General features: G+C 41.5%; 1 protein-coding gene across 1 annotated transcript in view; it reads right to left on the bottom strand.

Annotated features, from left to right (window-relative positions):
* The window catches only part of NID1 (nidogen 1), a 70069-nt gene extending 48892 nt beyond the window's left edge, over positions 1 to 21177 (bottom strand). The window contains exons 1-5 of the mRNA XM_063124347.1: positions 20950 to 21177; positions 7111 to 7410; positions 3801 to 4030; positions 2747 to 3162; positions 485 to 634 (exon numbers count right to left, since the gene is read on the bottom strand). Of these exons, the coding sequence (XP_062980417.1) occupies positions 485 to 634; positions 2747 to 3162; positions 3801 to 4030; positions 7111 to 7410; positions 20950 to 21153 (1300 nt within the window). The 5' untranslated portion in view covers positions 21154 to 21177. The remainder of the gene's footprint in view (positions 1 to 484; positions 635 to 2746; positions 3163 to 3800; positions 4031 to 7110; positions 7411 to 20949) is intronic.
* Between the last annotated feature and the right edge of the window lie 413 nt (positions 21178 to 21590).

Raw genomic sequence — 21590 nt, 5'->3', positions numbered from 1 at the left:
ATTCGACAAGTTCAGTTATTCTGGTGTTACAGATATGTCGTTAACTGGTTAACGCCTTCACTTCTTTCAGTAAGATGTTTAGTGACACTATAAACGCAAGTTTCATCCCTTTCTCCAAATATTGTTATATCTCCCTCAATTTTAAAAAAAGTGGTAGGTGACAGCACTTGCCTTCATCACTGCAGTGTTCACTGATATACCCTAGACTGGGCATCATTGAAGATCTAATATTAGACCTCCACAATCCCTCGTCTACCATAGGCCCTGTTCAGACAACACACTAAACCATGCTGCTTGACCACAAAATGGTTAATGGAATGCATGCAATCCATTAACCATTTTGTGGTTAAGCAGCATGGTTTAGCATGTTGTCTGAACGGGGCCACTGTATGGCAATGCTTGTATTCAACAAAGAAAAGGATCCTTCCGAAATGTGTTGTGCTATATTTTCGAAAGTCTGGTTGTGAAACAATATAAAAATTACCTTCTGCTACACACTGCTTGCCGTTGCCTTTGTAACCGGCAATACAACTGCAACAAAAGCCATTTGGATAGTCTTTGCAAACAGCATGAAAGGAACACTGATTGTGATTGTTTGCACAGCTTTGCTGGACATCTGTACTGTAATGGAACACTGTAGAGAGGGGAAATAAAAGTTCTCAGCATAATGCATTTCAAAGAGAGGTCAGCAATGCTGTCTCTTTCCCAACCACAAAGCATCCTAAGGTACTCCTGGTGCATTTTATTTCCCCAGTTCTTTTGTCTGGCATTTGTGAAACAGACAATCTACCAGGCAACAAAATGTAGCAGCACTGTCCTACAAGAGACACATTCCTACAAAGACATTATGAAAATACGAGCAGGACTTCCAACAAAAACGTTGCAGGGCCAAGTGTTCCTGTTCAGCATTTCAGCCAGCCAGCCACATCTTCTTTCAGGAAACACTATTCCATTCCCACCTCTACATGGTTTTCTTTCTTCCTCAGTCAGCATTCCATGCCTCATTCATTACTGGGCTGTTTTTGTACTTCTGCAACTCTTGGCATTTCCTTAAGCCTGATGACACCTCCCTATTGTGCATGGATAATGCCATTTTGCATTGCAAACGCATTATCACTCACTGTTGAGCATCACAAAAAGAGGGAATGATTTACTAGATAGATTTTTAAGAATTGCACTGCCAGGGCAATCACCACCATGAAATACCAATTATTCGGCAATTCTAGTTTCCAGTCTGATCCATGGACTTGCTGGTAAAGGCAGCTCACATGAAAGAGGAGACTTGGTGGTCTTTTGACCCATGCACAATTGAGAGCTTCTTCATAAGGTACAAAAAAAAATAGTATTTGCAGCTTATCTGCCAGATCTAAATCACATGTCCCTGCAGTTAACACCTTAAAATATGAAGGGAAGATCTATGTCTGCAAACAGACAACTGACGTTTGCTCAGGAGCCCATCACAGTTCCTGGGCATCAGATTGCTAGCACATATTTGGAAATAGGAGAGTGCCCTTCAAACCATTTCCCAGTTCACATGATCGTGACTGTGGCCTGTTTCCCCTGCTGTGTGTGCTGGTGACGTTCCAGGTGGGATTAGCATAATTACCCTCAGCAGCACAGCTTGTTGTGTTGTGTGAACCTGGCCAGGGTGGCTTGTTGTCATGGTTAATAAGTTCTGGCTGGCTTGTTAACCATGGTAACAAGCTATCTTGGCTGGTTTCACGTGGCATAACAAGCCACATTGTTGAGGGTAATTCTACTAATCGGTCTGGCACACATGGGCAGGGTGATTAACAGGCCACCGTGGCTTATTAACAATCCTGCAATTGTAAGAACCAGATCAGTACGAAGACTTCTGATGGATATGCTGCAGCAGCAATCATAATGTGCAGATGGTTTCATGGGGAACTATGGCTTACAGCAGGCACAACCATCTTAGTGCCCTCCAGATATTTTGGATTACAGAATTGTAGTCCAAAACTTCTGGATGGCGCCAGTTTGCCTGCCCTGATTTACACAACAGCACAGAAAACAAATCCATGGATCACGGCAGAATGCATAAGCAACACTGCACTGATTTCTGGAACTGGCACAAGATTTTGATTCATGGCACTTTCCTTCATACCAGTTGTGAATGATGATTTCCGTGATCTATGTAATTGCATTCTGCTTCTATCAACTATATAAGGAAAAGCAAACTAATATAACATCACATTATATGTCATCATGTTGGTAACAAATGTTATTTCAGTTGTAGGGGCAGATACTGAAAGTAGGGTACTCCATTTCCTTCAACGGGGCTATTTAGCTGTTCAGGCATTATTTGCCCAACCTCTACCTCCACATACACAATGATACCTGAGGAGTGAGGTGGCCACAGTGGCCAGGCAGGCCAGGGGGTAATTTAAGCCCTCCACTCCTCAACCATCAGAGACTGAAGGCTGCACAAACATGCTGTTTTTATTAGGGCAGTGAACACAGGCAGCAGTATGAAGACATGAGCCTTCAGCAATGGCAAGCTGGGCAAGAAAATTGGCTTTGAAAGATGTGTGTCCAATTTCACTTCTGTATGTGCCTCTTATGCTCTGAGAAGAACTGGACCCTCATGGCTTAAAGTTTTCTGGGGGAGAGGAATTGACTTTAGAGGATGTATGCCTGAGTCTCTGAGTATGTGTGTTAAAATAGGTTATTGGATTAGATCAGCATATTACTCATTCTATAGTTCCTGAAATGACCTTGATCTTACCAATTCCAGTTTCATCAACTTCTTCCACATCAATAATCTGAGTGTGTTGCCGGGGAAACTGCTGGCCCGGAAACTGGAGAGGTGGGTTTTTCCCTGTTGGGAGTGGAGGTTCAACTGGAGGACGTTCTGTTAAAATCTGGTACGGAGACTGAAAATCATCTTCAGCAGCTGGCTGAGGTAAGTTATAGCTAGTGTGTAGACTATCTCCTCTGCTAGAAATGTCATAAGATGCTTCTGGTTGGCTTATTTCAATGAAATCTTGATGTGATATGGAGGGGTCTGTAGTCACTTCCTGGAATTGGTCGTAGTCACCATATTCTGCACTGGCAGGGGTCTGAGTGACTTTGGCTGACAGGATATTATCTGAGCCACCAATCTCAAATGCCCAGACTCCTTGTTTTCCCAAATTGCTGCTCCTAGAAGGCAAGAAATATCTAACTATACATTATAACAACCATACCAATCACTGTAAATATTATACATTTAACAAGTTAAATAACTTCTACACCACTAATTCCAAAATAGCTGTGCTTATTTATTATTTATTTATTTATTACATTTTTATACCACCCAATAGCCGAAGCTCTCTGGGCGGTTCAAATGCTGACACATTTGCTTAAAATCAGACTTTTTCAAGTGAAATAGTAACTACATGGCACCAGTTCTCAGCAGCTTCTATGCCACTTAAGTAATGCAGAAGCTGGGCCTTAATGTATGAACAATTCATTTATTCATATTCTCATGAACAAACATTCATGCTGTAGCAGCTCTTCCTCCACCATCCCTTCCTCTCTTTGTTGCCCATTCATACTGTCCAATTTTTGACTGCCTTTTAGAATAGGACTTTAATTTTAGGTCTATAAAATGTCACACACATTGATGGTGCTTCATCAATAGTAATGAGAGAGAGAGAGAGTGCAGCGGGGGAGTGATCTTTAAAATTTCTGAGTACTTTTCCCAGAGAGAGAGAGAGAGAGAGAGAGAGAGAGAGAGAGAGGGAGGGAGAAAATCACATATCAAAAAATGTTTTGGATTTATTTTAATAAAAGCATACCTGTGCAGAGTCCCAAGGATTTCTTCATCATTAGCAATTATATTGTATGATCCAGGTTTTACCCATAAGAAGTAATTTGTAGAGGGTTGACTAAAGCCAACAGTAGCAGGGACAACTTCATTATCATTTTTAGAATGTGTACTGTAGAACTGCAAGCCATCTTCTGGATAAAGGAAAACTGCATAGGAACTGGAATCAGAAGATGCTAAAACAGCCTGAAATGTGTTTCTCTGTTGGAAAGATTTAAATTTTATTTGTAGAAAAATAAATATAAGAATTAGATATAAGAATAACAATGTATACAACTCATAAATATAAACTGAGTTTATGTAACATAATTCTAACATATTACAGAATATGAAACAAGACATCTTTAATTATTATTAGCACCCTCAAAACTGTTCTTGCAAAAACAGGAATTGTTTTGAACAGTGACATAAGATTTTTAACATCACAGAATCTTATAATTCATGACATGAAAAAGTTGTAAGCCAGGATCCAAAGAACCAGTTTAGATATGTTGAAGGTTTGCCTAGGACACATAATACAGGATTTTTGAATCCCTCCTCCCCTTTGAATAGCATATGCCCATGACAAATTGTTTTCAAAAGTGCCCTCAGTTTCAGAAGCAGTTTGCTATGCAGCACAAGACAGCTTGCAGTTTAAGATGTACAAGACCAACGCCTCTGCTCCCCTAGCCAGGGATTATAGATCTATGCTTTATAAAACAGGCTGTATAGCATCAAGGCTACTTTCAGAAGCACTAAAAGAAGTTTAGCAATTCTTTTAAAGCAAAACGGCCATATGCTTGAAGAAGTTTGTCATTTATGACATACAGCTGACACAAATGTTTGCACACCAAACAAGAGTGTTAAATTCTATATACAAGACTTTTGTTAAGTCTAATTTATTGGGTATTAATAAATAAAATAACATTCAACAGGAAAGCCTTAAAAGATTACTGTTTCCCTTTTATGTTGTATTTTCTCTTGTTTGATATAATTAGATGTATTAAATAACCGAAGACTTTAATGGCATTTGATGGGGTATCTATGCCGGCCATGTAAACAGGTCTAGTATTTTATTGAAACTGTCTAAATTGCTGTCTAAGTTGATTTAATTTTTGTGTATTTATATTTTATGCAGTATTTTATGATATGATGAATTGCTGTAAACCGCTCCGAGAGCTTCGACTATTGGGCGATATAAAAATAAATAAATAAATAAATAATGCAAAACCTCAAACTTCTTTACTTAAAAATATGCTCCACTCATTTCACGTGGTCCTAGGGTGGCCGTGTGTCCTCATTTACAGAGGACTGTCCTTGATTTGAAGAGCTGTCCAGCCCAAGTCCAGTATAAAGACAAAGAACCATCAGAAGGAAATGCTAGACCATGAAGTTGCCCATCAGCAGCACCTGGACAGCAGACTAGACAGGTAGGCACACAGGTCATCAGGTCATAGTGTTCTGCACTGTGCTGGGATGTACTGTATTTCTATTTAAATTAAAATTATTTCTAAATTTGCATCTATACATATGAATCAGCATATGCAAATTTTATGCAAATAGGCATAATCTTTTGTCCCTTTTTGGGTGATTCACAAGTGGCCACCCTACGTCTTACTACAGGGATGCAAAAAAGAAGGAGAAAACATAATTCAGGTTTTTGGAAATGCATTTGGAAAATTAAAATTCAAGTGTGTCACTGCAATTGTTGTGCCAAGTCTACCATTAACTCAGCTGATTACTGCATATCAAGTTGCCTACATAGAACTAGATGTGAAATTCTTAAATTCTTAACGTCAATAAGTAGCAACAAACACCATCAACTGCAGGTTGGATCCAGACTGGCTGTGAGTAGATCTCCATCCACAGATGCTCCTGCTGGAGGGCAGAGAGGAATTTTTTGGACTATTCCTTCTTCCTGCAGCTTCTGCCTGTGGAAGTGTCAACTGGACCTTGGTCCCTTCCACAAACATTCAAAGGACAAGTCTGGAGCCAACCCATTGTATTTCCTGTATAATATTGCCAGGATTCGATCATTTTTGTCTGTCTCTTCTGCCAAAACGCTTGTTCATGCGCTGGTTATTTCACGGTTGGACTACTGCAACCTTCTTCTCTCTGGCCTTCCTTCTTCTCACATCAGTCCGTTGGTTTCTGTTCACCACTCTGCCGCAAAGATCATCTTCTTGGCTCGCCGCTCCGACCATGTTACTCCGCTTCTGAAATCTCTTCATTGGCTTCCAATTCACTTCAGAATCCAATATAAACTTCTCCTGCTGACCTTCAAAGCTTTTCACGGTCTAGCTCCTTCCTATCTCTCCTCTCTCATCTCACACTATTGCCCCGCTCGTGCTCTTCGCTCCTCTGATGCCATGTTTCTCGCCTGCCCAAGGGCCTCTACTTCCCTTGCTCGGCTTCGTCCATTCTCTTCTGCTGCCCCTTACGCCTGGAACGCTCTTCCAGAACATTTGAGAACTACAAGTTCAACCGCAGCTTTTAAAGCTCAACTAAAAACTTTTCTTTTTCCTAAAGCTTTTAAAACTTGATGTTGTGCAGACTTCTACTTTTACTTTCTACTGTTAGTTTTACCGTACCCTGTGCCTGCTTACCCTACCCTGTACCTGTTTGCATTCTCTTCCACTCCTTATTGTTTTACTTTGATTTTATTAGATTGTAAGCCTATGCGGCAGGGTCCTGCTATTTACTGCTTTACTCTGTACAGCACCATGTACACTGATGGTGCTATATAAATAAATAATAATAATAATAATAATAATTCCAGGTAATTCAGCAAGGTTTGCATAAGTATGGGTGTTTGCATATCTTACGTGAAGTTCCGAACGTGCATAGCAATTAAGATCAGTTCATACTATTTTACAATTATATTTCTTTCCCAAAAGCTTGTATGTTACCAATTCTTAGGATGTATTCCTATAGCTACTTACCTGGGAATAAGCCCCATTAGATGTAATGGGGCTTATTTCTGAGGAGACATGTATAGAACTGCACTGCAAAGCTGCGGTCCTAAATCTACTTACTAGGAGAACTTTTTCCAACCTTCCAGATGTGTTGGACTACAGCTCACATAATCCCTGATTATTGGCCATGCTGAGTTGTAGTCCAAAACAATCTGCAGGGCACCGGGTTAGGAAAGGCTGTACTGGAGGATAAGACCAATGGACTCAGTGGGGCTTACTTTCAAATAAACATACACATTCTGCATATAGTTTGGTCATTTAAAATAATAGTGGCTCACTAAATCTGTGCCTTCTAATCTATCACTTGCTAGGCTGTCACATGCTCACCTTGATTTGTAATGTGGTGTCTTCTCTAGGTCCTGCATAAGGAGCCACAGAATCCCAAGTAACAATTATGACATTGCTTGGGTCAAAGTCAGTCTCTGGAAAGCCCCTTTTAATATACTCAGCAGCAAGCTGGAGAACATCAGAAGATGAATCTTCCCTATAATATATCTTCCCATGTCCGCCTGTAGTATCCAAATCAGCATAAAAAGGAGCGATACCTCCAAAATTGAGAGGAAATTGGCTAAGATAATCTTCTTCCCTTGATGGTTCACTCACTGCAATGATGCCATTTGTAAGAACCTAATAAAAAAAAGTTGAGTAAAATGTTACAAAACCCCAAATACTTATTTTATATAAGCTGCTAATAATGGTGAGTAGCATTTCCTAGTCTGAAAATAACTTTATTTCAAGACTGAAATCAAATATATAAAGTATTTCCCTGCCCTACCAATTATATTTCCATGTGTGCCATCAGCATCAAGGAAAACATAACTGAATTGAAATAATGCATATCAGTGTGAACCCATTGAAAATAAAATAAAATTAAACAGTTACGATGCAGTTGTTCTACCAATTATTGCAATTACGAGAGGAATTCTTCTGGCCCTTATCTTTGCAACAACCCTTTGACTTGTTTGCTCAGGGTTCCTGAACTACGCCTTTAGACTCTACCAGAAAGAATTTACTGATTTGGAAGGTCTGAAGGGAGGCTGTAACAGTGTTTGGCTGAACAGTCCTTCACACAGTTTCTGATTGCTAAGAGGACTGTAGCTGCATTCAATAGAACATAATTACAGCCTAGGGGGACTGGAGAAATTCAAGATGGGCCAAAATGAAAATACACAACTTTCTGCTGAGGCATATGCCATGCTGGAAAATGTTCGCAGGGAAAGTCAAATGGTATTGGGAATAATGCGCTAAATGTTACGTACTAAGATAAATTATGTTTATTGTTGCAAACTTTCTTACAGGATTATTGACATCTTTTTTCAAGGAAAAAATTCTAATCAGTCTGTGAATTGAAGCTAGAATGAACCACACTGCACAATCCATGAAGCTCACGGGGGACAGATTTCACAAAATCCGGGCAATTCTATTACAACCTCTCTATTACAACCTGGGAAGTGGAGGGGGACTGGCCAGGACACATATTACCTCATGCTTACAATTTCATAATGCCTGAATAGGGCTTATTACTTTGCATGATCTGGACACTATGCTTATGTTAATACAGCCTAAGATTACAATAGCTTTTTTTTAAATAGCAATGCATTGCACTACTGGCTCATGTTCTAGTTGGGATCAGCTAGGACACCTAGATCCTTTTCAGATGTACTGATGCCAAGCCAAAACTCCCCTACCCTATACTTGTGCCTTTAATTTTCATTCCTGAATATAAAGTTCCGCCTTTATCTCTGGTGAATTTCATCTTGCTCATTTGAGCCCAGTGTTTCAGCCCATCAATATATTTTTGACTCTTGATTTTGGCTTCTATGGCATTAGCTATCCCTCCCAGCTCTTTGTCTTCTGCAAGTTTGATACGCACCTCCTCTACACTCTTATCCAAGTAATTTATAAAGATGGTGAACAGCACAGAACCTAGAATATAGCCCTGTAGCATTTTATTCAAATCCTCTGGGTTGCAGCAAAACCATTAATAAACACTTGTTAAATATGATTGTTCAAACAGCTGTTGATCCACTGAACAGTAGTATCACCCAGCCTACCTTTTATTGTCTTGTCATAGTAATCAGTGCAGTATTTCCTTTTCTAGATGCTCACAGACAAACCACTTAATTAATTTATTTATTACATTTCTATACCGCCCAATAGCCGGAGCTCTCTGGGCGGTTCATCTTCACCAGAATTTTGGGAATTAATCTGGGACTAAAAAGGTTAAATAATTTTGCTCTGAAGAAGCTACTAAAAACTAAAGATGGCTAATTTGATCTGGAATGGTTAAATGACCTGAGTGAAGATTTGGGGGAGACCTAAAAGACCCCTAAAAAAAACCCAGATTCATATTTAAGACAACCTCATACGTATACTCCAGACCCCTGACAAATGGGCACAAAGGGCACAAAGACTTTCAAGTTTTCATTCAATGCTAATTGATGTTATGGCATTATAATACCTCTAAGACTTTGAAGAAGAGGGGTGGAAATACAGTTGCCTTTAGTAGTGGCTTTTCAAAAGCAAGCTCAAGGTCACAAAGGCAGACAAGCAGATATGACTGTATAACCGAGAAAAGCAGAGGAACAGAGCATACTTGAATGCCCACTAGGAGGAGGAAAATTAGTGTTCCACTTCTCATGATGTACATCTTCAGATAAGAAAATGTCCTTACTCAACGCTAGTTGGGCAGGGCAAATCATAGCACTGAGCATGAGCACCAATTGGGAAGATATGTTCAGGTGATTATGAGTTCAAAGAAGATATACCCTGGAGAAATACAGCAATCAAGATAACATGCCAAGCTGGCAGACTGTTTTGCCATGTTTTAGGAAATTTCAAATTAACCTGTTAGTGGTAATGCCAAAGAAGTTCCCAAAACATGTGGTAGTAAAATGTGAGGTTGTTGGGGATAAGGAGTCACCTCATTTCTGATCGGTGACTGGGTGGTTTAATGACTCATGCAAGCCCATTTATGAATGGAAGATAGTCGTCTCATCATTCACTGGCACCCTCACCTTTGGCCAAAACATACATACATACATACATACATACATATATATATATATATATATATATATATATATATATATACATACACACACACACACACACACACACACACACCACTTTCATACAGCTTTCATAGTGGAATATCCTGCTTGGTGTAGATGAGCCCTTAGATATTTTCCTGAAGTTAAACAAGATTTGGCCTCATCTAGAGTATTGCGTCCAGTTCTGGGCTCCACAATTCAAGAAGGACGCAGACAAGCTGGAGTGTGTTCAGAGGAGGGCAACCAGGATGATCAGGGGTCTGGAAACAAAGCCCTATGAAGAGAGACTGAAAGAACTGGGCATGTTTAGCCTGGAGAAGAGAAGATTGAGGGGAGACATGATAGCACTCTTCAAATACTTAAAAGGTTGTCACCCAGAGGAGGGCCAGGATCTCTTCTCGATCCTCCCAGAGTGCAGGACACGGAATAATGGACTCATGTTAAAGGAAGCCAGATTCCAGCTGGACATCAGGAAAAACTTCCTGACTGTTAGAGCAGTGCGACAATGGAATCAGTTACCTAGGGAGGTTGTGGGCTCTCCCACACTAGAGGCCTTCAAGAGGCAGCTGGACAAGCATCTGTCGGGGATGCTTTAGGGTGGATTCCTGCATTGAGCAGGGAGTTGGACTCGATGGCCTTGTAGGCCCCTTCCAACTCTGCTATTCTATGATTCTGAGTTTGAAGCTTGGAGTTGTCTCTGAAGATAGATCTTAGAATTATTTCTAATTCTTGGGTTTTTCCTTTTACTCTAGGTTCTACCTTTAATTCCTCACATGCCTAAAGAAAGTAACGTGCAGGAGGAAGTAAAAAGGGAGAGTTAATAATTGTTTAGCATATTTTAGTTTAGCTTTAAAATACAAGTGGTGGATAAGGAAAGATGAGTCAAAACAATGTTAGAAGCTCAAGTCGTTATCTTGTTAGCTAAAGTTGTAGTACCAGCTTTGGCAATTGCAATTCTTTTAGTTAATCTCATATTTTTGTTATGTTCTCTTTCCCTGTAATAACAGAGAATGTTTCTAATGCTCATATAACCACCATGTTACTGTTGTAATTTTCTCAAAATAAAACATTAAATAGATTTAAATTATCTTTGGTGAAGTTTGCCTGTTTCAGTTTAGTGGTTACCCACTGGGGTGTTAGAACCTGTTTGATATAGGTTCTGAAGTTAAACAGGACTGAATTTATAGTATCAACTTCAAGTTGACTGGTCTTTCATTTCCTGGATTCACCTTTTTGAAGGCTACACGTCCCTGTTCCATAATTACCCTAACCCCCTTCTCCGTGGGAATAGGGCTAGTTCCTCTGAAATAATAGCTACAAGCTCTTTCCACCCCCTGGGATGATGTCATGCTCAGTGTCCACACACATAAGCTTGTGGATTAACTTTCATATCGCTGATTCATGTTTCCATCAAGATAAATTAAGAAAATCATAGATAAAAGTAACAAGCAGCCCACGATAATTCTAGATAATGTTCTTATTGTGGTTGTTAGACATTCTGCTACCTCAGAGCCATTGTGCTTAATAATTTGTCAGTTTTCACTCTTACTGGAAAAGCAGTTATTACATTTGGCATTTTAATGAAATATGCATAGAATAATAGACACAACAATATCCTAATCATCATCATCATCATCATCATCATCTCCTCCTCCTCCTCCTTCTCACATTACTGGCATGGGGAGCTAACTTCCCCACTCCCCCATGTCACTTTGCCAATTAACACCCCTGCCAAAATTGCTGTCTGTCCTCTGGGGGAAATTATACAAATATTGTATTTGTCCTGTGGAACAAAAAAGCATCTTTGGGGAACAGAGAGATTTAATTTTTTAAAATGGTATGTGGGAGGGTTAACTCTCACCCCTGCTTGCCCAGTGCCACAGCCTTGAACCAATTAACTTCCTAACCTTTCAGCTGCTATTATTATTATTTTAAACTGCAGGAAATCCCTCATGACACTGCAGAAACACAAAGGTCTCCCATCCCAACTGAAGTCTGAACTGATGCAATGCATTCTTTCATCACCGCCTTCTTCATATGTAGATCAGGCTACAGATACTAATTTACCAGGCCTGTGTTTACAGTTCCCTGCTACCTGGCAGAAAGACACAGACTACTTTAAGAGATCAAGAGGAAAAAACTTAATAGCTTCCATCTTTGCGGTTTGCATTGCATATTTGGTATTTCCTAACCATGACAAGACGATCGCAGCAATCATACATTCCTACCCAGATCAATGCAAAATATCTACACCTCCATGGACTTTGGGTTCCTCTAAGACAAAGGTACAGAATGTCAACCCCAAAGGCTACATTCTGGTTGGCGGGGCCACAAATATGGTGTACACATATATATACACACATACATACATACATACATACATACACACACACACACACACACACACACACACTTCCATGGATAGATGTTTACACACAGTCTTATTTGTTATCATTATCATTACTTTGAGAGATGTACTTTCAATTGGTATCACTCCACGTCCACCATTTACCCCAACTACGCTATTCAAATTAATTCTCCAAGTTAATGTTCTTCTTTATTCATGGTTTCACTTTTCCTCAGACCCAGCCATTTTCTATAATTTATAATTGCTTTTAGATATGTTCTTTTAAATTCATACCCTCCACCCCATCGTTTTCCCCGATTAGGCAATGTAAATCAATTCTCCAATTTAATAAATGTTAGTGTATTGTTTCACTTTTCCTTGGGCCCAATCATTACTTAAAAATTATAATTCCTTTTATATATATTCCTTCACCATTTCCCCCAATTAGGTAATTTAATTTAATTTTACAATCTAATGTTTCCCTTTCCCTCAGACCTCCTCCACTCCATCACAGTGAATTCTTGTCTGAAAGACATTAATAATTACAATCAGCACTTCCTGGATATACGGGAGAGAGTGAACTTGCTAATGTCACCACAAGGTCAGGTTCTGAGCACTCATGTATCTAGAAGAAGTACCTAAATGGGATGTCAGAATATAAACTTTGCATGAATGACAAAATTGTAATCCAGAAACAGGACAAAGGAATGTGGATGAAACAGGGAAAGTAGTAATTTCCAATTGACAACTACACCTTTCACTGGTGTGGGAGACTCAGTAGGTCTGACTTGGAAAGCAGTATCTACTTCATACTCCCAGATGGAGAGTTTGAGCTCATGATATATTAAATCACTATGGAAATGATTGACATTTTTCTTCCTCTCTCATAATACTAGAGCCCAGGCTCATTCCATGATGCTGATTGGTAGGAGATTCAGGACAGGTAAAAGGAAGTACTCAGCTCATAATTAAACTATGGGATTCACTTCCACAAGGTGTAGTGTTTGCCACCACTTTGAATGGCTTTAAAAGGGGATTAGACAAATTTATGGAGGGTAAGGCTATTGATGGCTTCTAGTTCTGATACGTATATGCTACCTCCAGTATCAGTATGCCTATTTACACCTGTTGGTGGGGTCTCAGGCATGAAGTTACTGTTGTACCCAAGTCCTGCCTGTGGGTTTCCGTGGGCAGCTGGTTGGCTACTGTGTGAACAGAATGCTGGTCTAGGTTGACTCTTGGTCCAATCCAGCATGGCTCTTCTTGTGTTCTTATAATGTGAGGTAAAGATGGTGAAAATGGGCTGGAGGTAAAGATGGTGATCAAATCTGAATGTGTGCCTTGCAGCCTGGAGTCCCAACACTCCCAAGTGATAGTGGTGGACAAGTCATCTGCAGATCCCAGAGTCCACCACTGGGTCAAGTGGGTGGAGTTGAAAGGAGGTAGGAGGCTGTCCCTTAGGGTAGCCGCTCATCAGAGGCTTCTCCAAAAGACCCTCCCTGAGGTAAAGTGCCTGTTGGATTGCAGGGAAACTGTCCAGTTTTAGTTGAAAGGCAATTGCCTGGCTTTGTTAGGCTAATTAAGCTTAGAGGACAGCTCCTAGAATTCACACTCCCATCACATGTGAAGCAATGTTTATTTGTTGAATAAAGCTTTCTCAGTGAGAAGGCTTGGAATCAGGACACTTAGTGGCTCTTGTTGTGAATTCGAAAGGTCCTTTGAGCACTGAGAGCTTACTAAGTCAGTGCTTCTTCTCCAAGCACCAAAGTTCCCTCTTGCCAGAAAACCAAGCAGCCCTATGTGGTAAGAGACTGACTTTATATCTGGACTTAATACCTGCGTCCAGTTATTAACATCTGTCTTTTGTAATCCACTCTGTTCTGTCTTCTTCTCTGCCACTCTTGCCCAAGAAGCTTGTTCTCTTCTATCAAATCCTTTAGGGTGAATAGAACTGCTGCTACAACCCACAGTCCTCTGCTTCTAACAGTGTGGTTTTCTATTTTGTACATTTGTCATTATACAGGTTAACATAAAATTATTAATTAATAATTACTGTAGTTTAGTAATTAAGAGTATTGTACAGATTTTAATAATAATGAGAATTTTGCCATTGACTTCAATAGGATAAGGAATGACTCTACTCCCGAGGCAATTTAAGTATGGAAATGTATTTAAAGTCTGATGAAGTCTGTGTGCCTCCCTTTAAAGTATGACTGAACATGAGTTTAAAAGCAAACATAACCAACTGTCTGTCCAAACCAAGATATTCATCTTACAGTAAGACTGCTTATTATTAGAGACTAATATTTATATGAAGTGCTGGAGGAAAAAACCCTGATCATCGGTAATTGTCTGGAGACAATAATAACAGTATCATTCATCATTTCCTTTTAAGGTATAACCCCATTTGATTTGACAGAACTCAACCTCTTGATATATTTTTAGGATGCAGTACTTCTGAAAGACACAGATGACTAAGCTACATTTATGGGATGTAAGAAAACATGCCACACACTTTAGACATAGTTCTGCCTCGATTAACTAAAGACATTTACAAAAGGACCAGCAGCAGGAGGAAATAGTAGAGAAGAGAAAGCAACTAGTTGAATAGTACTGGGATTTGAAGAAAAGCCCTCATGTTTCAAGCAATGCAATTCACAGCACCTCAGCCTCACAGTGTAGGGACATTCACATGTACATGAGTTCTGTGCAATTAATATCAGAAGGCCATAGCTCTGTGGTAGAGAAGACATAGCTCAGCAGTACAGCATGTGCTTTGCAAGCAGAACCACCACCACCCAAAGAGCACCCACAGGGCTCTCCAGTAGCAGAGCCAGGAAGGACTTCTACCTGAAACTGTCAAGAGTTGTTGTTAGACAAAACAAACAGTAAGGACCAGATATTTATTTATTTATTTATTTATTGCATTTATATCCTGCCTTTTTTCCTTCAAGGAACCCAAGACAATGTACATAACCCTCCTCCTCTCCATTTTATCCTCACAACAACCTTGTGAGGTAGGCTGGGCTGAGAGTCTGTGACTGGCCCAGAGTCACCCAGTGAGCTTCTATGGCTGAATGGGGACTAGGACAGATCTCCCAACGCCCAGTCTGACACTCTAACCACTACACCACGCTGGTTCTCTGAGCATAAGGCAGGCCACTGTTCTCACTGAGCATCCTATAATCATACAAGATCAGCACGCTCATACAAAAGTGTTGTCAAGTAGTTGTAATTGTGGCTAAAGTTTTGAACTATCTGATGCTTTCAAGTATTACTGTAACATGGATTAGTTTGGTTCACAATACAGCTGAGAGTTATATTCTAAAACATAAATTGTCAAGTGCTTTTTCAAAATCTAGACTATTGTCACACCCAATCAAACTATTTCATTTAATGAAATATTTCCATATCCTGACATTCATGCTAGTATGCACTTGCTTTTGTTTTATTTGGATTTTTGCTTAGATTTTTGTTCTGTCCCACCCAATCCCAGTGGCATAGAGAGATTACACTTTCCTTGGAAACATTTCTCCCATAATAACTTAACCTGAAAAAAAGAACATAATCTGTAAGCCATCTTCTCAAAGAGGGGCCAGTGCTCAACATATACTGTATAAGTAATGAGTTTAAGTGATGCCATAAACATGTGCAGAAAACGTTACATCAGAATGGATTATCTGTGCTACTTATACTGAAATCATTTCATAAGTAGTACCAGACAGGGAATTTAGGAACATTCACTTTAGATTGATCATCCACAAGAAAAAAAGAAAGTATTGGCTAACGTCACTCAGAACAAGTGCATACTAGAGTTACCCAAAGCAATAATAGCACTTATGCTGGTTTCAATGTTCTACGGCAGGAGTGGGAATCTTTTTTGGGCCTAGGGCGCGGACTACCCCCTGGGGTCCCTGCAGGCCAAATTGTTGAGGGTTAAATGATTGTAAGGGGTTAAAAGCTTTGTAATCATGTTTCTGGACTTGGCAAGATTGCAACCGGAACGTGGAGGACGTGGTCTACGTGTCAGACATGGACAGAGGAGAATTGGTTAATTGGACAATTAAGTATGGTGCAATACTAGTGGTGATATGTATTTAAGGTGCACAATGTTTAATGGCATCTTGTTAGGTGTTAGGTATTGGGTGTTTGGAGATCCGCGTTGATGTATTATGATGACATGCGTGTAAATGAAAGTTTAGACTAAACTGATGAAAAAACCTCAGTAAAAGAACTTTACTGATGAATAAGGGCTGTGAGTATTATTTATTCCCTCAACGACCTTCTCAAGAAAAGTGCTAGGATTTTGCAGGCCAAACTTTCATTGCGCGCTACGCACTCTGTTCTTATCATTCGGATACAGATGACATCAGGGGGTGAGGCCCTGCCCCTTGATGTCATGTCCCCAGACTGGAGCTTCTGTGTGGGCTCTTCCCAGCTTGGGAAAACCCAGGTGGAGCAAAAGCCACTGAGGCGCCAGCTTCACTCTGGACTCAACAAGTGTTGCTCCTCTGTCACCTTCCATGTATGCTCCTCCATTGCCTTCTCTTTCTGATGGGGTGGGGCTTCACCGGAGGCCCTGCAGGGCAGATGAGCCAGTCTGGCAGGACACATTTGACCAATGTTCTTTAGCTTTTAGACAGATGCAAGACAATTAGTCTTGTTAATTGACTAATGTGTGCTAAACGTAGAACCCAATGTGTGTATTCAATGCTAGATTTTATTTTAAAAAACCCAACTTATTTTGAAGCCTCAAGAGTAAATAATTTTAACATCTCAGATATAGATATCTACTGGAGTGGTAGTTTGGTCTAGATATTCTTAAATATAATAATATTTAAACTACACCATCAGTCTTGGTGGTACTCTAAGCTAAATCCCTACAGTATTACAATTGTTTCCTGCCATTCCAACAAAAAGCTCAGATTGGCATTTTCATCCTGACAAGGCTGCAAAATAGGGTTACACTGCAAAAACAGTCAGCCCAACCTAAGTTACTCAGTGAGCTTAGTTCTTGCTGCATGCTATAGCACTACGCAGTAAGAGCAAGAAGGAACACATGGAAAAGTTATGTTTTGAGGCAGGGTGCAAGAGATGATAGAGTGAGGTGGGATTTGATGGCCCTGTTCAGACAACATGCTAAACCATCATGGTTAAGTGTTTTGAGCAAAACATTATGGCTTAGTGTGTCGTGTGAACCATGACTTAGGCTCAGTTCAGTCAACATGTTAGTCAAAGCAGCGTGAAAACTCTACTTAGTGGTTGAATTTTTAGGAGGTACTCCCCACACAACATGTTCTAACTCCACCATTGTGTGAGTATGGGCTACCGTGGAGTTGAGTAAAATCCATCACGATGATTGATTGACAGTTTCTCCTCCGTCCCTCTCTCTCAACCCTGGTCCTCCAGATTGTATCCCATCAGCCATTGCTGGGAAAAAAAAAACAATCCTGGAGGCTCTCCTAGAGCAGCACTTGCTCCTTTCACCGCTCTTGCCAGGGAACGCTGTAGCCAGTTGGAAAAGTCAACTCAACACAATAGGAAACGCCACAGAGCCCAACATAACGGCTGTGCAGGAACTCTGTTCTGCACAGTGTGGCTATTCTGTCTGGAGTGTTTTCCAAAAAAACCTCCACTGTTGCATGGAGCTTTCTCGACAGACAACACATTTCTCAACAGTGGTATAAAAACTCCATCATGAAGTTCTAAAACCACCATTGAGAAATGTGTTCTCTGAACTGAGCCTTCGTGTGTCATTTGAATCATTCCTAACCATGGTAGCTATATAACCATGGTTTAAACACACTCACTAACCAGTTGCTGCAAAAGGGTTAGCAGCCTAACCATGGCTTAGCATGATGTCTGAACAGGCCCAAAGAGTAATATAGTAGCCAAAGAATGTCATGCTAAGGGCTCATCTACACCAAGCAGGATATAGCACTATGAAAGTGGTATGAAAGCGGTATGTAAAAGGCAAGAGCCACACCAAGCAGGATATGAAAGTGGTATATGGGTATGTGTCAATGGGCCCCAACAGATGTCAGTGCACTTCAATACTGCTATAAAGCAGTAGTGTGGCTCTTGCCTTTTATGTACTGCTTTCATACTGCTTTCATAGTGGAATATCCTGCTTGGTGTAGATGAGCCCTAAGAAGAAAGTTATGGGAGGTTAGTCATCATTACTTATATCACAGTAATTTCAATTGATTTCCTCTCTAGATGGAGGCCAGAGTCTATAATGTCTAGGAAGAAATTAACAAGATGTTGTGTAAGTGGGAGGTGACTTAGAGTTCACAAGAGGGTCTGGCAAAGGAGGACTAGAGCATTTATTAATTAATTATCAAACTGCCTGACAATATAATGATAAAACAATAATTAAGGCCAGCAGCAAACTTTTCAACAACTGCAAGGATGGAACACCAGTGATTCAAAAGGCCTGGTAAAATGAAAAGTATTCACATGATGGCATCTACTGTAAAAGATAGCAGTGTGATGCCAGCAAGCCAGTCTAGTGAGAGGATTCCACAAGCAGGATTCCACAAACAAAAAGGCCCATCTCCAGTCATGCCTAACATGGTGGGGGTATCCAAAGGGAAGTGTGAGACACTGATCTTAATACACAGGCATACTGATATGGGAGAAGATGGTACCTCAAGTACTTGGGTCCCAAGTTTTAAGAGCCAAGCACTAGTGACACATCAGCATATATTGTGTCAATAAGAATTGCGGTGTGTTCAAATGTACTGCCAAACCATGGCAGAGCAGGTACAAGCCACAGACTCATGCATTCCTATTTCTCCTTCCTCCTTACCTTGCACAAAACACTGAATACATTTTGATCCTTGTTTGTGACAATCCATAATTTGCTGTTTTGTCAGAATAGGAAATCTATGGCTTTCCTTTGCGTGCAAACCAGGGTCATAAGCCAAACTAGTTTATAGACAAGGCCCCATTTGCCAGTTCTGATGAAATGGCAAACTATAGTTTGGCACAAACAAGAACTATAACCTACTAATTGCCGCAAGAGAAGGGAGGAGGGAGTTCGCAAACCTGGAATTTGTGCCAACTTATTCCTATAATGCTAAACCATGTTTTGACGTTACAACCAAATAAGTCACACCATTCAAAGCATTTACACTATTTAGCCTTTTAAATGAGGGGAAAATGTATTGAAATACAACACAATCCAGGTATTTTGAAAGATCTGAATGTTGCAAAAAGTGCATAATTCTGAGAACCAGAAGAATAGCAAGACAACCAAACATAGCTCAGTTCCAATACTGTACTGGGAGAGTAAGGTCACGTCTGGAATAAGAAAAGCAAACAAACTAATCCACTGTTCTGCAGAAAAGGACCACTACGGACTAAATCCTTGGCTGATATAGTGCCAAGAGAGGAATGCCAATTATTTAGAACAGAAAAGGATCTGACCCTTTGTACTCAATGATACAGCCATAATTTAGTTGCATGACCTAGAGTGCAGTGGAGTAAATTGCTGAAATGACAGCAGCATTGTGTGTTCCAGTTGGGAATGGAAGTCCTGGAAAGGACAAAGCCCATCTGCTTTTTATTTGTTTAGAATTAGCAAAAGAAAGAAAAAACAATTTGCCAAAACAGTTCTGGAAATTCTCTCCCCTTCCTACCCAGCAGTCACCTCCTTGATTTCCTCCTGCCTATCTTCTCCTGATATGCAATGCAGTTTGCCAGAAGTTGTCCATGTTATGGGATGAACTCTGCTTATATCAGTCTTTAATGACAGAACATCCCAACCGCTTCACGGAATACAAGGGGTGCTGCTTGGTTCAGAGAATACACAGCTGTAAGAGAACCCAAGGGAGTGCCTTTTGTTTTAAAGAATGTTTATTTGGATCCCTGCATACCAAGGCTCAATATGTGCCTCCCCAGGAATCAGTTTTCAGTCACAAGGCTCATCCCTAAGACGAACGACTTATAAGTAATACATATAGAGCCAATGGCAGTGCCTCTGAGCCGCACCGCCACCACAGAGGAAACACAAATCAGCCATAGCCACACATTTGGAAGCAGAGAAAAGGCCTCCCAACTCAAAGGGTAAGAATTCCAAATAGGATTGAGACCGAACCACTCCCCCCTTCTAGGAATTAAGCAACCACCCACCGCAGCAGTCTCCTCAACTTGGTACCCTCCAGATATGGTGGACTCAGTGGAGGCTGGTGACTCCGATGTCACTGGGGCGGTAAATCCACTACGCGTTTTAGTCAGAACCAGCCAGAACTCCAAAAGAGCTCTCCAAGTTCCTCTGCAGTTCTGCCACCCCTTCGCATCTTGGATAGCTCCTTCAGACTTCTGCCTGGTTCTGACTGAAACCCGGAGCCGATTCCCAGCCCCACTGACATCGGAGCCACCAGCCTCCACTGGTTGGACTAGAACTCCATCGCCAGCCAGCTAGGCAGTGTTGAGAACTGGAGTCCAACACTTCTAGAGGGCACCTGGCTGAATAAGTCTGCACCACAAGCAGCCCTTTCCTGCGTTTGACCACCAGCGCGAGCAGCAGCAGTCTCTCCGCCACTGTTGCTCCACACTAGTGACAGCCACCCCTGCTCATTCCCAGCCTTCAGCCCTCCATGGGGCTCACTGCCCCCTTCCTCCCACAGCCGCACCGCCTTCCCTCCCGTTCTTGTCCTTGCCAGGACTTACTCGCCACTCCTCCTCCTCTCCTCGCGCCACACAGCCCACCCTCCTCCTCTCCCCCCTCCCCACCCCCCACGGACCCCGGCACGCACTCACATAGAGGGAGTTGACGCTGGAGCCGTAGAAGCGCAGCGGGGTGCTGAGCTCCAAGGGCAGGGAGCTTTCGTCGTCCCCGGGCTGCAGCTCCGCGTCGCCTCGCTCCAAGCCGAAGGGGAAGAGGAGCCCCTCGCGAGGGGAGCAAGCCCCGGGCCGCGCCAGCGCCAGCAGCGCCCACAAGCTCAAGCCCCGCAAGCTGACCATGGTCTTGCTCCTTCCAGCTCCTCCAAGAAGCTCCAGGGCGAGACGACCGAATAGTCTAAAAAGCTGCATGCTTTAAACCCCGCCGGGGCTGCGGAGCAAAGTGAGGAGGGGGAGACGCTTGCTGGGATGCGGAGCCAACGAATCAACGGAGAGTTTTAAAAAATCCACCCTATCGCAATGAGAGGGCGGGCTTCTGCTTCCCTCCTGGCTTCTGCATCCCAATCCATCCATAAAACTGATCTGACTTACCCAACCTTCCGCCCCCAGAACCGGGAGACGTTTCCGCCCTCCCCCACCAGTTATGTTAGAATGTGAGACATGTTACCCACACTCCATGAACGTTCATGTCGATGAAGGCATAACGGACATAGCTCCTGCCTTTTGCCTGCAGAAGGTCCCAGGTTTGATCCTTGGCAGCTCCAGGCAGAGCTGGAAAA

Source organism: Elgaria multicarinata, chromosome 4 (assembly GCF_023053635.1).
Source record: "Elgaria multicarinata webbii isolate HBS135686 ecotype San Diego chromosome 4, rElgMul1.1.pri, whole genome shotgun sequence".
NCBI lineage: Eukaryota > Metazoa > Chordata > Lepidosauria > Squamata > Anguidae > Elgaria > Elgaria multicarinata.
The sequence above is the reverse complement of the archived record's forward strand: the minus strand, read 5'-3'. Positions and strand labels throughout refer to the sequence as shown.